Source organism: Penicillium cosmopolitanum (genome assembly GCF_028827165.1).
Source record: "Penicillium cosmopolitanum strain IBT 29677 chromosome Unknown utg000002l:1.0-415252.0:1.0-415526.0, whole genome shotgun sequence".
In the NCBI taxonomy this organism is placed as follows: Eukaryota; Fungi; Ascomycota; class Eurotiomycetes; order Eurotiales; family Aspergillaceae; genus Penicillium; species Penicillium cosmopolitanum.
This window is the reverse complement of record NW_026622672.1, coordinates 305,952-321,810: the sequence shown is the minus strand read 5'-3', so window position 1 is coordinate 321,810 and position 15,859 is coordinate 305,952. Positions and strand designations below refer to the sequence as shown.

The window sequence follows — 15,859 nt, the reverse complement described above, 5'->3', positions numbered from 1 at the left end:
GGGGCTTTCTCTTCGATGAAGTACAATTCATGTATATAGCTTCTTTTGTATTTCCAGCCCTTGAACGAGACCAAGTGACAGGCTAATGAAAGCTCCTTTCTCTGTGATGATCATCGACACACAGTCGGTCGTCAATTTACCCTTTTCCATCTCCTGTATGCGGATACGGCTCTGTTGTATTGCCTGCTGTATTTCAGAGCCAAATACTTGGGCAATGGCCTCATCCCGCACACCTTTCAGAGTCACCTCGGAGTTGGGTATGGTAAGGCTTGCTCCTCCTGCGAAGCCAATATGTAAAGACTTTTCCGCCCATTTCACCGTTGCATTGAATAGAGCTGCCGCCAGAGGTTCTACACTTGCTTCACATATGTCCAGACTTAGTAAGCAGTCGACTGCTCCCCAAGGAGGGAACACGGTTGTCACTGATGCTTTCGAAGGCTTGAGTCCGTCTGCAAGAGGGGAAGTTGTTCTGATGGCCCCGCAAACAAGTCCTTTGAAAATAGCAGCAATACCGTCAAGTGATGCATGTTCGAAAACTTCTTGCGCGTCGGTAATATTCGAATCCTCTTGGTCGTCACCTTGGGGATACCTAAGGTCAGGTTTCGTAAAGCCTTGATAAGGATGACAGCTTGAAATGGGTACAGAAATGTCTCCAAAGGTAAGACTATTCCCACTAACTATTTTGCCCCGATCAGCAAGAAGCAAAGTAGAGGAGACAAAAGAAATGGTGTCTTACCGTAATTTGGGTTTTGCTCGTGAACGACGTCAGCTTGGACCACTTCTGACTCCAAGTTCATTTCATACGTAGAGGCACTCGCAAAGTCAACTGCTCCAAGATGACTTGATTGCTGGGATTTGATTTCTGCACATGTTGGAGAGATCTGGCGACTTTTGCTCTCGCTGGTGTGGCTGACTTGATCCAAGTTCGACTGTTTCTTCAAGAGACCCGCTTCCTTAATATCATTCGGAAGGCTTGGAAACGAATCATTGTTTATGAGTGTCCGATATCGTTCTTTGCCCAGCTTATTAATGAGCGCTTTGCGGTGGGTACTGTTCATGTCTCTGACATTATTTTGACCCAGAGCAGCAGCACATAAACGTACACCTTGCAGCCCACATTTTCGGCGTACTTGGTCAAGAAAATCTCGATATATGTGATTACCAATAGACTCTGATCGCTGATTTAGCAGGCCAAATGCGACAGAAACCTGCTTGGATTCTTTAGTCCGCAGGTGCCAGGTAGAGTTCAGTCGGCTGGCGAGACCCTCTACTCTCTCCCAGGCCTCTGTACTGGTGAGAGGTTTCCGAGCACGTGGCTGCCTGACAGTTCGGACCATGATATGGAAAGGATGATGGAGAGACCGATGAAGGGAAAGATGAAGGGAAAGATGAAGGGAAAGATGGAGGGAAGGATGGAGGGAAAGATGGAGGGAAAGATGGAGGGAGAGATGGAGGGAAAGATGGAGGGAAAGATGGAGGGAAAGATGGAGGGAGAGATGGAGGGAAAGATGGAGGGAAAGATGGAGAAAGAAAGAAAAGGGGCCAGTCGCACAGTTGGTTGTATCATATTCTGATTCGCTGACACTGAGGGGTAAAGCAGGACTGAATGCAGTCAATCTGTTTCTTGGCACCTGGTACGCCTCCACAACGGTATTTTCATTGACGATGAAGGCACGCAGCACCATCCGCGCAAATTGTACCTGTTCATGCAAGGCTTAACCTACGCTCTGCCTAAACAGGCGAGGCCCACGCTTCTTAATTCCAGCTAAGTATTACCTAGAGTATGCGGTCCAGGCCTTGTATCTTTGTTCCAAGAACGAGAAATCGATGGCTGCCGTAGGCGATGATCTATGAGATGCAGGGGTTGGCGACGAAGTTATAAAAGAGAGGAATCTTGCAGGTTCATCAAATTATTTTTCCCTATTCACATCGGTGTTTGACCTTCCTGATTCAACCGTTCTCCTCTATCGTACCAACAAATTTCAACGGCACATACTCAGAGTAGCCCAATGTTGCCTTCCGAGCATAACATGGCATCGGAGAAGTCTTCCTCGCTATTTCACCAAGACTTGACGCCGCCAGATAGCCCAACAAAGGGAACAGTTGTATCTCAAGCTATTGTGAGGGATCTGAAGCATCTCTTTGGCATATTTCTTGAAAAGGTGCTCGACCCTACCAACCAAGAGCCCCCAAACACTCCTGTTTGCCATGACCAGTCCCTTCCCGGGCTTGACAAGGTTCGGCAGGCGCTGGACTATGTCTCAGCTGAACTTTCCGTGGCAAGTAAGCCTGCTCAGTCTTCTTCCGCAGGAGACGAACTCGAGAATGTTCCTGATGAAGATGGGTTTGATCCCAAGCGTCCCATTTTTACAACGTCAGAGTACTTCCAATCATTTGAGAAGTGGTTGCCATCCCAATTCAAGACAGTCAAAGAAACGTATGTCACCAGAATTCATCTGGCCCAATCAAACGTCCCCCTTCCGTCTTCTCCCGTTCACCTTCAGAAGATATCTGACACGGTTATAGCTGGAACAAAGATACTTGCAAATACAAGATTGCGGAATCGACTGAAACAAGCGATGTCCTGGACGAGTATGCCAAATATGCATTCATAGTTCGCGAGCGTGTGGGTACGTGATGCCGTTACCTGGTTGATTTCCCAATGATGAAAGTCATAGTAATAGTATTCCCAGACCGAGTTTCCGAGGACGTGACGTCGTACATTGACATCCAGTCGAAAGGCCTGCGCGACATCCTGCGCGTGGTTCTGGACGGCATCAAGACCATCAGCCTGATGGAGGACAAGCCATCGGTAAATGAAGCAGAGTACTTTATCTGATAAGATCACTAACATGGCTTTAGATCGAGCAAAAGACCCTTTTCCATTTTCTCCCAGAGTTGGACAAGTATGCTGGAAATATGAACCACCCAGAATGTGAATTACCACGTCAGCATCTCTGCTTGCTCATCGACCACCTCAAGGAAGCATATTCAACCATCTCGCAGCGTCTCGAGTCAATGCTGCTGCACAACCACATTACTTATGACCTCCTCTGGGGGCTTTTTAAACCGGGCTCTCATGTTTTCACAAGATGCTTCGGTACAAAAGAGCCACGGTGTGTCATATTCGACGCTGGGGAAGAGATCACACAGAATGATGAGACGTGGTTCAACCTTGAATGCCGATTCCTCGATTATGATGGAGTCAAATTCGGCGAGGCTGGTATCTTTCTACGCCTTGCAAAATTCCGAGGGTCGAAGCCGATCGAGAGCCTAGAGGCCTTCCCTCTTCGCCACCATCCAAGTCACAACCAAGTCCGGAGAGAGCTAGTCGGAAGAGGCCAAAAGTTTCGGGATTTGGCCGGCTCGCACATGCGGCACTGTAAAGGCAACGCATTCTTTATGAACAAGGGGAAGCCCGTCAAAGCCAAGATCGACAGTCGAGTCGCAGTGGACGCCGCCTTTTTCCATGAAATGCAGCCAAATTACTCCCGACCGTCTCTCCGCGATCTAGGGGTGAAAGAAAAAGATGGCATTCAAGTCTTTGATATTGACGCAATGTTCATGGAAGACCGTGAGCGAGAGAAGGAGAGAATGCGAGGAGATGGCGTAGATGCGCGAGAGCTGAGCGAAGCCGATTTACTAGTCGCGTGCCCAACCGTTTGCTGTTTCAGTTTCAAGGAGAAAATGTTCTGTATGTGACAAGACTGCGAAGTCACTGTTTCGAGCTAATGCGATTCTAGTGGAGTGCGCAGTCAGTGCTCTTAGTGACATTGATTGGTCACCTGGATCATTTGATTGTCTTCAGATTCCATCGGATACCAAGACAATGCTCTTGTCGCTGGCGAAAACGCGTCTAGGTCTTATACCAACCGTACCTTTCGACGACGTGATCGATGGCAAAGGCCAAGGGCTTAACGTGCTACTAAAGTATGTCGGCAAATTCCAGAAACCCTGCAAATTCTTCAACTGACTTGTGTTAGCGGTCCGCCAGGCGTCGGGAAGACTTTTACTGTCGAGGCAACGTCGGAGTATTTCAAGCGCCCCCTCTACTCGGTATCAAAAACCCGTTCCGCGCAATGACTGAAGTAGCTGACCTTCTCAGATATCTGCGGGTGAGCTTGTTGTCGACCATGGGGACTTCCCACGCACTTGAATCACAACTTGAAATCATCTTCAAAATTGCAAAGCATTTCAATGCCATTCTTCTTTTGGACGAAGCGGATGCGTTCATGGCGAGTCGGACCGAGTTCCACGATAGTCACAATCGCTTGGTCACCGTATTTCTCCGAAAGCTTGAGTATTATCAGGGAGTGCTTTTCTTGACCTCAAACCGAGGCATACACTTCGATGAAGCAATTCTGAGCCGAACTCATTTGATAATCGAGTACCAGGATTTAACAAGAGACTTCCGCAGGGGTCTCTGGTCCACCTTCTTGGCCAAAGCTCGAACAATGAAAGGACCCGCTGTAGTTTATAAGGACGAGATTCAGCATTTGGAGTCCTTGGCTCTCAATGGACGAGAGGTAAGTTTCATCTTGTTGCGCAGATATGTAACTTGCTGACTCCCGGTCAACTAGATCAAAAATATCGCGGCGATCGCACAAGCTCTTGCTGAGGCAGATACCGCGCGGGTCACTTATAAGTACCTGGAGTTAGCAGCGGAATCGAACAAGAAGTTCTCGAAGGAATTTGGGAGGAAGGATCCTGTTGAAGGGATGTATGTCTAACGGCATAGACTGCAAGCCTCACCGCGTCATTCCGCTGTCCATTAGAGGCCTTGAATCTATATAGTGATTATTTCGGTTAGTACACGACAGTCTTGCGTTTTAGTATTAAAATAATAATTTGCAATGCTTTTATAATGATCTCGTCATGATAAATCACCCCATTTCTCAAGTTTGAGAGCCCACATAATAACTTGGAGACGTCAAAGCATATGGATAAAGAGTGCACTTCGTCTCGAAATATATAGTTGGCAATAGAATAAGATCGCTAAGTTAGCAGGTCGAAATAACATTTTCTGATCAAGAGACACGAAAACTTTTTGTATCTGCTGCCTCCACTCAACATAGTCGTTGATTTGTGGCCCCCGACTGCTTCTTAGCCGGTCGGTACCTCAAAGTAGAACGGTGAAAGTCGATGATCAAAGCACGCCCAAGGTCTTCACTCCAAAGGACTTTGCCTCGCCTGAGGTCTCCATGTATTATTCAGAGAGTTTTGACTCCCTTGTTCGATTTATGAATCTCGTGACGAATCCGTTGCGTCAGCTCTATCGTCAACGTACTTTCACCGCCCCTACCCATGACAAGCACATGTCGTATTTCTCCAGAGCCATGCGGAAAGTCAATTTTGGCCTGGTCAATGGCTCCCAAAACCACAGGCGCCGCAAATCCTTGAGCCTTACGTAAGACCTGTTATACCCGCGCTTCGCATGAAACTTCTTTCCACAGCCCCGAAGTGGTGCCCTTGCCGATGACTGTGTAACCATATTCCATGCAAATCAGCTTGAACGGGGCAACGTTGGAAGACAAAGCCACCAAGAAGAATGCAATGATCTATGTTCTCGTCCAATTGTCTTTGAGCGAAAGAACCAAGTCCTCGGTGGAGAGAGGATCCCGAACCGGGAGAACTTGACTCTTGCGATGATAGTCCACTTTTGGACACAGCTCATCCAGAGAATTGCCGGTCTTCTAGCCGAGTAAACATCGTTGTGTGCAGAACTATGCGGCACAGCGCCGTGAATGGTCTTCTTCGTCACGCCTTGATTCTTATTCGCGAGCTGATCGCCGAGCAGACGGTGAAGACGGGACTTGACTGATCCCCCGCTTATGGCTAGCCGCTTGATTTGTGTCTGACCCGGACGAGTGAGGCGACTGCGAGCACGGTCGAATTTGTGAAGGTTCACAGCTGGTTAGTGATCGAGTAGGCGCTTGGCGGCTTTTTGGAGGGGGGCGGGAGCTGGGATGACGACAGCAGTTCATAGGACGAATTGTTATCTGAACTTGGAAAATCGGCATTCGATATATCTGAGGGGGGATCAATAGTAATTCCTTCTCTGAATATGCGAACGTAGCACTAATCAATTATACATATGTACCTACATGCCCCTAGTACATGCCGTGTCTACTCAGAGCCCATTCATACTTGATTTTCGTATATGCCATCTCAGCTACCAAGATCGCGATGGATTCTTGTAGATTAGTTATTGCTAGCTGGCTGGCATGACAGCGTCTCTTCAAGTGTTCAAAATCCTACTTTCGGCAGTTACAGCGCATCTTCCCATTATGGCACAAGTATATAAGAGGGAGCTATCTGAAGGGATGGGTTCATCTGTGTTAGTCGACATGGCTAGGTGGCGTCATGCCAGCCCGTGGCGATTGCAAACCGTATTGAGGCTCGCACTGCTTTTAGATTGGGGGTTTTTACTCGATCACCTGATGGGGATTTTATGCCCAGAAAGAAAGATATATCGCTATGGTGGGTATCGGTACATTGCAGCGTTGTCGTCTGGTGTGCGGCCCTCTTCTGGTATCGTAAGTGAAAGTGCTCTACGGTCTGTTCTTTTTTGCAAAATTGGCTGTTTTGTCTATAAAAAGCCAATAAAATTTCTTTCAGCGTCACAAGAAACCGCCTTTATCTTTTCAGGCGACTCATGTCTGATCATTATGTTGATAGCAAACATTGCTTTTTTGACAGGGCTTTACTCAGGGAAAAAAAGGGCTCTTGATACTCGATTTACTTTTTTTCCCTTGTGTCTTTCTGAGGTGTTGAGATTGAAGTTTCATGATATTCTATTAATTTTATTAGCTCTAATATACACTGATAGCCATCCTACAAATTCTTTTTATTTTTTAATTTCAATTTATTCATATACATTTTGATTCCTCTGAGACGGATTAGGGTAGAATAAGTTTGAAGAAGAGTTCCAACCAAATCTTGAAAGCCACTTGAACGATGCATTCGAAATTGGCTACTTTGTTAGCTGCAATGATAGAGGCTTCCATTGTGGGAGCTCACCTAGTCATGGTCGACCCCATCCCTTACAATTCAAACCCTTCAAATAATTCTCCTCTTGACGCATCTGGAAGCAACTTCCCCTGCAAGATCACGGGTGAGTATTCTGTCATTGAGGAGAACCATATGGTAAAGGGTGAGAGCCAGTCCTTGATCTTCCACGGGGGTACTACTCACGGTGGTGGCTCTTGCCAAATCAGTATTACTTCGGACCGTGCCCCCAGCAAAGATACTACATGGAGCGTCATTAAGTCAATTGAGGGTGGGTGTATGGATGCGACTGAGAGTGACGTCAGCATGGGGAACAGTCCAACGATGGCCACTCCATTCTCACTCAACTTCACCATCCCTGACAGCTTCAAAACGGGACAGTATACAATTGCCTGGACCTGGTTCAACCGTATTGGTAATCGCGAGATGTACATGAACTGTGCCCCCATAACCATCACCGAGAGTAGCTCCTCCTCGAAGGGATCCGGATCCGCTGAAATCGAGGAAACCTCCCTAGAAGACCTCCCTCCCCTATTCATTGCCAACATCAATGGTTGCTTGACCAGGGAGCTGTACGATATTCGTTTTCCCAACCCAGGCAATACTATTGAGTATCTTGGACCTGAAGAAAGACTCATTGGACTTGACGACAACGTTTGCTTCACTGGTTCCGCTGCCTGGGGAAAGGAAGGCTATAGTGCTACTGGGGAGTCTGTCCTTTCGGCTAAAGTCTCCGATTCGGCCAAGTTTTCCGCCATAACTGCCGATGATAAACCTTCCACTACGGCTGGTAGTACTTTAGAGTCCTCAGCCAGCGGGTCAGTTTCCGCGAATGCGGCGAGCTACATCACCAAATGTGCGGGCTCTATTAAGAGCGCTCCGATAACCCTAACCTCCGCCATATCCGTGGTCAACTCTACGGTCGACAATTCCAGTAGCTCTATTTCCGCCTCCAGCTCCAGCTCCAGTACGTTCGCGGGGTCATGTCTTGAAGAAGGGATCTGGAACTGCATAAGAGGCACTTTTTGGCAGCGCTGTGCTGGAGGCATCTGGACATCTAAACAGCCAATGCCTGATGGCACGGAGTGTACTTCCGGCCTAAGCCATACCTTTATCATCAAGACTGCGTCTTCCAAGTCCCAAAAAAATAAGCATTTCAAGAATCATAGACACGGTGCCCGAAGGCACCCTTAGACACCCTATGGCTCAGATAATACAGATCTGGAGTGTGTTTACTATAGTTCCTTTCATTCGTTTACTCTAAAGATGTGTGGTATTTCAGAATTTGGTGTTTCTAAAATGATGCCGTTAACGGGATGTATAATTTTGTCTAGATAGCTAGGTTATGCAATTTGATAAATTTGCCTCATTGCTTACAGCCGTAATATATTCTATAATTTTCTTCTGCCATTCAAGGAACTCTTGGAATCAAGAAATGGATTGAGATTTTGACACTTTCTATGCTCTGTTTTACTCCCGCGAGGGTCTTAAGGCGATGAATGAATACTATATTAACACCTCGCCTACTCCGAGCTTACCGTATGCTGGGATAAATTAACTACCACTAACGAACGGTTAGTTAGACAGGAGTCCGCGTTTTTTGTTTCGCATGATAAATTGGTATAGCCCGTGTATTGAAAATCGAGCATATGCATATAGAAGGGTTGTTTCAATTTGTCCCTCAGTAGGCGAGGGGCTGTTCTGGTGGAACTCGGACAATTTTGTGATCCGCCTAAAGTTTCGTTTTCTGCAAAAGGGCGATTATCACTGTTGGAAAAGTACATGTCCAAGCTAATGCTGCGTCTATTTGGCACCATACAGGATTTCTTCCAGTAGTTGTCATCTTAGATGTCGATATCCTAGCAGGTCCTAGACCATATCTAACGGGGCTATGCTACGGATGTGGGCCACTAATGGGACCGATTGGTTGAAAATTACTTGGCAGGCATCATTCTATCTGTAGTATGCAAAATAGTACTAAAACACGATGCGCAATCTGCAGGCTCCTGAGAGCTACGTCCAAGATTGATCAATTACTTCACAGGGGATTGTGCACATGAGGATTATACAGGAAAATAACTGACTCTTCCCTTGTAGTAACAAGCACCCATCTTCCCAGCTTTACTTTGCTTGAGGTTCGTGAGAGTCTCGCACATCTGTTGATGATAAACTTGCTTTTCGGATGGGTAATTAATATCAAGGAAAGCTTCCCAAGTGACTCTAGATACAAGACGTAGCGTGAGGCAGGTAACAAAACTTCCTTTGTACAAAGATGACCTGCCCCGAATTCAATACTGGGCTTCACATTTAAGATTAAATTTCTAATTCAAAGACTGGTTCCTGTTGAGGCAAGGTCATCCTCACTGAAACTATAGCAGCCGTCGATACCAGCCCATGTTGCAGTTGCAAGAGCAATACTACAGTCATTGAGGTACGACTATATCGGAACGATTTTCATGATACTGCTCTAAATTTCCTTATTAGTCTTGCTGTTTCAGAGGCTGATCGCAGAGTCAGAAGCCCATTTGATCAATCCAGTGGGAAAGGAGCAAGAGGGCGGCCCTTTGCGATTTGACCACTGCTTTCTAGATGCTTTTGGTGCCGCTTTTCTTGCTCGTCCCAAAGCTCTCGTATCCTTAGCATCGATAAGCGGCGGCCGCCCCAGAATCGGGGAAATTCCCATCTTGGAATCCAAGAGTAACCACCAATTAGATTTTCCTGATCATCGAGCTTCAGATTCTCCCAATAAACTTTCAATCACATGCATGGGTTGGTCTCGTAATCTTTACATGGATTGCGCGCTTCTGCAACCACCCCAGCCACGTCCTTTACGTTCTCGGGCGTATACCGCCACATCAGATTACCAGAGCTGTCTATATCTTCCAGGGCAGAGATTCGCTTGGTGCGATCCGAGATGCTAGCCAGAGAGTCGTTTTTATAGTTCGGCCGGTACTCGAATCGATATTTGGCTGCGTCATGCGGTCCACATTGGATGATCACCAACGTCGATCGGCGTAAGCTTCCCCACCCATCTACTAGATCATTGTTAGTGGTGGCTCGGTTGGATGCCGACTCTGATGCGCTATGGCTGACTGGACATAGGCTGACTAGAGACCCATTGTCAGGAGTAGCATTATCGGTGCGACTTTCTAAATGGTTGCTACGTTGGCGAGATGAGCCCGCCGCACCAAGCTCTTTTCCCATCGAAGACGGATCGGCAGAATGGTTCTTCTCCGTGGCATCCCTTTCTAATTCGGAATCGCTCATCCCCACAGGCCTCTCGCGGCCTATATCATCTGAAAAAAACGGCGAAGTCTGAAGATCTCTGGTAGCTTCAGGGCTACATTGACGCCATGGGTCCCCACTGACTCCTTGGTCAGAATGGCTACTATGACAAGAGTGCATGGCTGGGGTACTCGCAGTCATTTCTTGGTCTCCTGACTGGAGCTGGCCGTCGACTGTGTTGAACTGTGCATTGAACCTTTGGGGATCGCTTAGGTAGTAATCACTCAGAACACTATGAAGCTCTCCAAGCATTTGATTTTCCGAAAACGAGAGCTTCCCTTTCTTCATCAATGCTCGGTACGTATCCATGCACGCTTCCGCAAATTCTTCAATTCCTACATCGTCAACCTCTTCGATGTCTTGCTGCTGCTGATCACTGACGTTACTTATCGATGGCTGGGCTTCGCCGCTATCAGCGTTGTTGGGGGCTAATGAGTCTTCAGTTGCTGCCCGTTCCCCAAATTGCAGGGCCGAGAATGCATCGATTAGGTGTTCGAAGCTGCCTTCCTTGTTTATGGCACCATATACGCGTTTTTCGTCCGGGGTGAGCATTGTCGGCAAACAGAACAATGAAAGAGCAATGGGGTGAGGAGATCAGCATCTGGATAGACTCTCGATGCTATTTATATCAGCTCCACACGACCTAACGCAGATACCAGAAATGGCACTTTTGTGCTCTATTTTCAATTGATAGCTACATCTTTTGCACTGTGTTGCAATCAAAAGCTTTTCAGTGAGGTCGACTTATAAGTTTGTCGATCAGAAAAGCAGACCCACAAGCACTTGCTTGAACGTACACACCCTGGCCTCAATGTACGACGGAACCAAATGCAGAATGTGAATCACCTTCAACTTTGATCGACCGAACAATGTCAGTAATGATTCGTGATTAGAAGAAGATCAGATAGCCTCATCTATGCCGTCTCTCGTAAAGATGAGGCGCGGACCCACGTTGAGACGTGATAGCCATTACACAGGCGCTGTCTAAGGACTGCTAACTCGTAAAAATTCTTAATTCCTCATCAGCGGAGCAGTAGTTCCCAAGCGTCCTTCATCGTTTCGATTAAGCCATGTTGGACGCTTCTCATCTCTCATGGCTACTCTTCGGTATAGACTGAGGTCAAAGTCTTGCACTTAGCTTAAGACCAAGGTAACAGTTCTCGTCGCACTAGCGTGTTATTTTTATGCTTAAGTCTTCAGACGGCAAACAAGTGTGGCTACTCCATCTTCTTGGGTCGGCGAGCTTTACAGTAGTCTGGATCGAGGATCGTCGAGTCCTCATCTTTAGTTAGTTACAAAATCAAGATATTAATTCCGGAGGCGCTCATAGGATTATCCTTGTATTTAAAAGATCCAATGCTGTATTTCAAGAGTGGACTCTGAGTGAGACCACTGGCCTGTAGATTTAACACGGGACGCAACAAGAAAAAAGGTACAGGATAGCATGAAATACTGCTAACGTCCCTACACTTGAAGTCGCCTTCTACTACAAGCACATTGGGCCGTGCTGAGAGAGATCAGCGCAGAAGTTGTGGTGGCAAATGCTGAAGTATACGGTGAATGAAGCGAGCTTGATTCTGGGTGAGATGAAAAAGGGAATACATGAAGCAGGGAAACTAATCGAGAAGGCGTGGTAGTTGACGTCCCGTCGCACGCACTGGCGCTCTTACCCTCCCAATGTGCAGCAGATACCATGCCAATAACATCGGGAGCGCACAGGCTAGGACCATTGGTCCAGCCCAAAAGGCGATTGGCAGTGTCTGAGGCGTAGCAGTGAGTGGCAATCCCCTGACCCAAGTTACCGCTAGAGGCAACAGTACCAGAATTGTAAGCCCGGGCGGCCTTGTAGAATGAAGCCACGTCTGTCGAACCGCCCTCCTGAGCTATCAATGCCTTCAGACCGGGCCCGGCTGGGGTTCCCTCAACACCATCTATGATCATTTGATGGATTTCGCTTTGGGGACAAGGGTTTTGAATGATTCCATCCTTATTGCAGGAACCAGAGCCCGCGTGGCTTTGCATTAGTCCCGGATTGATGACACCGTTGTCAGTCGTCTGAACACGAACGCACCCTTGACTCTCTTGCATGACGATTGAAAAAATGAAGCGGGCGTCGACGCCGCTCGACTTCGCTACTTGGCGGATGGCATCTTTGATGGAATCGGTTTCGTCTTCCGAGTTATTGGGGAGACCCCATTGAGAGCAGCTGGAGGATACCACACCTTGATTGTTCTCGAACATAACTTCAAAAGACCCAATCCATTGGTCGATGCTGGGCCAGCCATCGGAAATCATACCGTTGCCACCCAATACCGCGGCATAAAGACCAGCGCTGCGCTCATGAAGAGAGTTTTCGGCCTTTCCTACGAGACTAGATAGATTGGAAGAAGTGTTAGACGCTTCAGCAATCATTTGGAGGCTTAAAATCGTCAGAAAGGAGGACCAAATCGCCATTTTGAGACTGAGAAACCGGCTGGTTTGGAGAAAAGGCTGAACTTGACAGGAAGGAGGCCCCCTGATGTGATGTCCGACTGCTACAGTAGTATTGAGACTTGTAGAGAAAATTTAGAAAAGTTTTAGTTGATATGTACCTCGAAGGAGTGGGAAGTCTGTACTGAGACTCAATTTGATTTTGGCACGTTGATTCAAAATAGCTAAGAAGAATAGCATCATCAGCGGCTAGATGTATAAGAAAAGGCTCTGTGAGAAAATGTGCTTATTTCGTTGATCACTGAAAGGCAGGTCCCATTGCTACGCTTAGAAAGTAGCGCCACTGGTATCGTAGCTCAAGAAATTCTTTCTGATGTCACGAATATTGCAGACGACTCACGCCTCAGAAAGAGCATACCATACCGGTTGACAAAGGTATCCAATTTCAATCCATATATGCCCCAAACTGTGATGCGTATTGAGCTAAGTCGCCACCCATGCGGGAGCGCTTTTTGGCTAGAAAATCATCAAGACTAAACAAATTAAACATTCTAGATATTCTCACCATCCCTCAAGAAGGAACCCTTGCCAATGCATTTGCCTGATATCCCAGACACTTTTGTCTAATTCTACCAACCTTGGACCGAATTCTTTTAATAATACTTCCATATCGAGCCTCTCCTCAGGAATCATTTTATGGTACATATCTTCTGTGCCAAGGGTTGCGATTCTCCAAATTCTTTTCCATCGTTCAATTGCTACTGTTGCTTCCCCACAATCATCAATAAGCTTCTGGGGCGGCAGAAGCTTATTGATGCTGAGGATAAAAGAGGGTTGGGAAAAGCAAGAAGAGAGTCACAAAATATACCTGGAAAGCGACAGTCAAGATAGAAAAGACCTTCTCTTTCTCCTTTTCCACTAGAGTTGTCAGGAAGGCCTTGAGGTCACCGATTAGACTACGTGACTGGAAGCTGAACCGGGGATTTTAGCAGCATTTAAGTTTTTCAGATACGACTATGTCACAATAACTTGGATACTACCCATGCGAGATTCGGTCTCGGCTAACATAGTGTTTTCAATTCTGATGCCTTTTCTGTGGTAGCAACCGGACTTCCTACTCTGAACGTGATTGAGAAGCCCTTATATTTTCAAATGACTTTCAAAGACAGCGGTCGGGCTATATATTTGATTGTGCAGCGGAGAGGAATTTGTTTATGATTGAATAAAATTACTTTCACTGAATGAACCGATGTATACTACCGAGCTCAACAGAGATATCCTGAATATAAGTCATTTAAAGAGTATTGGGTCATTGATGATTACTACAGTATTGACTTTGTTCAGAAGCCTATTCAAAATTTGCTCAAGTTCCATGCATTGAGAGGCCTATCACCACTCAGCCCCTCTACCGGCCATCATTTGGACGATGTGGGTGTGATTCAATTGATGGGCGATCTCTAGCGCACTTTTAGCCTCCTTGTTCCGTCTCGTAGGCTCAATGCCTCTACATTCGAGTAGCCTGTTCACGAGGGGAAGATTGCCATTGCGGACTGCGGCGATGAGATAAGTATCTCCCTTTTGGTTGTTCTGACAATTAATGTCAAGTCGGCTATCGTTCAGGAAAAGTGGAACTACCGAGATTGAGCACGTTTGGATTGCCAACCACAGAGGATCGTCCTCCCTTTCGTCACTTGCGTTGATCCGAATACCATCTGCCTTGAGCAGCATTTCCACTACCTCATAGGCGCCTTGATACGCAGCAGCTCCAAGAGGACTTTGTCTGCCGTCTCCTGGAATGTTTGGATTCACTCTGCGTAAACGTGTCGATGAAAGAATACAGGAGACCATCCGGACATTCGTGCGAAAACAGGCGATGTAGAGAGCTGTGGTTTGCCGTCGAGAATTGGTGCCACCCTTGAAATTGATATCCACTCTGCTGTCATTGAGAAACCGCTCGCTGATATCGTCACGCCCGAGGTGTACAGACAGCCAGAAGGCAGAGTTGCCTTGGCGGTCCCTGCAATTTACGTCAAGGCGTTCACTAGATAGGAGCAAATTGACTGCACCTAGCTGACCGTGACAAGTAGCAAGATGCAATGCCGTGTACCCATGCCGACTTTCCGCGTAGAGATTGATGTTCCTGTGCTCTAGCAGTACGTTGATGACTTTGAGGTCACCGTAGCGCACTGCTTGCATCAACGGTGTTTCGTCGTCCGAGTTAAGAATAGTATTGACATCTGCACCCAACTCCGGAAGAAACCTCATGGCATCGGCGCTGTTGGGAGTATTGGCGTGATTTGAAAAAAGTTCATCAAGACTCGGGCCGTCCTGAAGAATCTCAGATACGGGCACAGTCGGTCGAGAATGCAGTAACATCCAGGCTATGATTCTGTCGATGGCGTCACCCTGCATTAAAGCAACATGAATGGGTGCCACCCTTTCATAGTCCGCCACAGTAGGGTCCGCGCCACACTTAATAAGAAATTCGGTTTTCTTATAGTTACGCGTCTTTACATAGTACCATAGCATTGTTCGACCCTGAGCATCCGATATATCGACGTGTGCATTCATGCATTTCAAAACATCCAAAAAGCCCTCAACATTCTCTTGAGAGAGGGCTTTCGAAAAGCGAGTGCGCAATTTCATGATGCTGGACTGAGTGAAAAGTTAGCTGCAATCCCTCGATCCCTATTCTATGTGAGGTAACTTACCATTGGGAGGTTTTGTGAGCTAGGTGAGGCTATTTGAGATATGGAAGCAATCAGAGTCGAAGTGAGAAGAGCGGTTGATAATAAATGGCGAGAAAAGAGCAGGCCGCAGCTATATTTATACCACATCCCGTTGGCAAGAACTAACCATACAAAATTTATATCGTCCCATGGCGCCGTATTCCATTCCTGCACCCTCAATGGGATACCACTTGCGTTCTAGTACCAGCAACAAGCATTGAAACTGCAAGGATCTCAACCCCAGATCCTAGGAGCAATTTGTTCCATTCCTGGAAAAGCCATAAGTTCCCTCCGAGGTCCAAGCAGCTCTACCGCCCCTATTATTGCAAGATGAGGTTGTTTCCGTGACTAGGAAAACACGACAAAATGAAATCAAGACAGCAGGATTTGAGTCATGCCTGGTCGAT

At 46.9% G+C, this 15,859-nt stretch overlaps 6 protein-coding genes across 6 annotated transcripts; 2 read left to right on the top strand and 4 right to left on the bottom strand.

Annotated features, from left to right (window-relative positions):
* Nucleotides 1-27: 27 nt before the first annotated feature.
* N7509_000223 (uncharacterized protein) lies at nt 28-1,058 on the bottom strand (the record flags this gene model as incomplete). The annotated part of the gene is made up of 2 exons (XM_056624870.1): nt 28-677; nt 737-1,058. 2 exons carry the CDS (start codon nt 1,056-1,058, stop codon nt 28-30), a joined length of 972 nt encoding a protein of 323 aa, XP_056494735.1.
* A 951-nt stretch (nt 1,059-2,009) lies between these two features.
* N7509_000222 (uncharacterized protein) lies at nt 2,010-4,730 on the top strand (the record flags this gene model as incomplete). The annotated part of the gene is made up of 8 exons (XM_056624869.1): nt 2,010-2,437; nt 2,527-2,630; nt 2,694-2,812; nt 2,863-3,694; nt 3,744-3,930; nt 3,984-4,031; nt 4,106-4,526; nt 4,581-4,730. The coding sequence occupies 8 exons, from the start codon at nt 2,010-2,012 to the stop codon at nt 4,728-4,730; spliced, it is 2,289 nt and encodes a 762-aa protein (XP_056494734.1).
* Nucleotides 4,731-5,201: 471 nt separating this feature from the next.
* On the top strand, nt 5,202-5,705 carry N7509_000221 (uncharacterized protein; the record flags this gene model as incomplete). The annotated part of the gene is made up of 2 exons (XM_056624868.1): nt 5,202-5,407; nt 5,462-5,705. 2 exons carry the CDS (start codon nt 5,202-5,204, stop codon nt 5,703-5,705), a joined length of 450 nt encoding a protein of 149 aa, XP_056494733.1.
* Nucleotides 5,706-9,765: 4,060 nt separating this feature from the next.
* On the bottom strand, nt 9,766-10,845 carry N7509_000220 (uncharacterized protein; the record flags this gene model as incomplete). Its single annotated transcript, XM_056624867.1, has 1 exon — nt 9,766-10,845. One exon carries the CDS (start codon nt 10,843-10,845, stop codon nt 9,766-9,768), a length of 1,080 nt encoding a protein of 359 aa, XP_056494732.1.
* A 912-nt stretch (nt 10,846-11,757) lies between these two features.
* Nucleotides 11,758-12,705, bottom strand: N7509_000219 (uncharacterized protein; the record flags this gene model as incomplete). The annotated part of the gene is made up of 1 exon (XM_056624866.1): nt 11,758-12,705. One exon carries the CDS (start codon nt 12,703-12,705, stop codon nt 11,758-11,760), a length of 948 nt encoding a protein of 315 aa, XP_056494731.1.
* A 1,407-nt stretch (nt 12,706-14,112) lies between these two features.
* N7509_000218 (uncharacterized protein) lies at nt 14,113-15,369 on the bottom strand (the record flags this gene model as incomplete). The annotated part of the gene is made up of 1 exon (XM_056624865.1): nt 14,113-15,369. One exon carries the CDS (start codon nt 15,367-15,369, stop codon nt 14,113-14,115), a length of 1,257 nt encoding a protein of 418 aa, XP_056494730.1.
* Nucleotides 15,370-15,859: the final 490 nt, after the last annotated feature.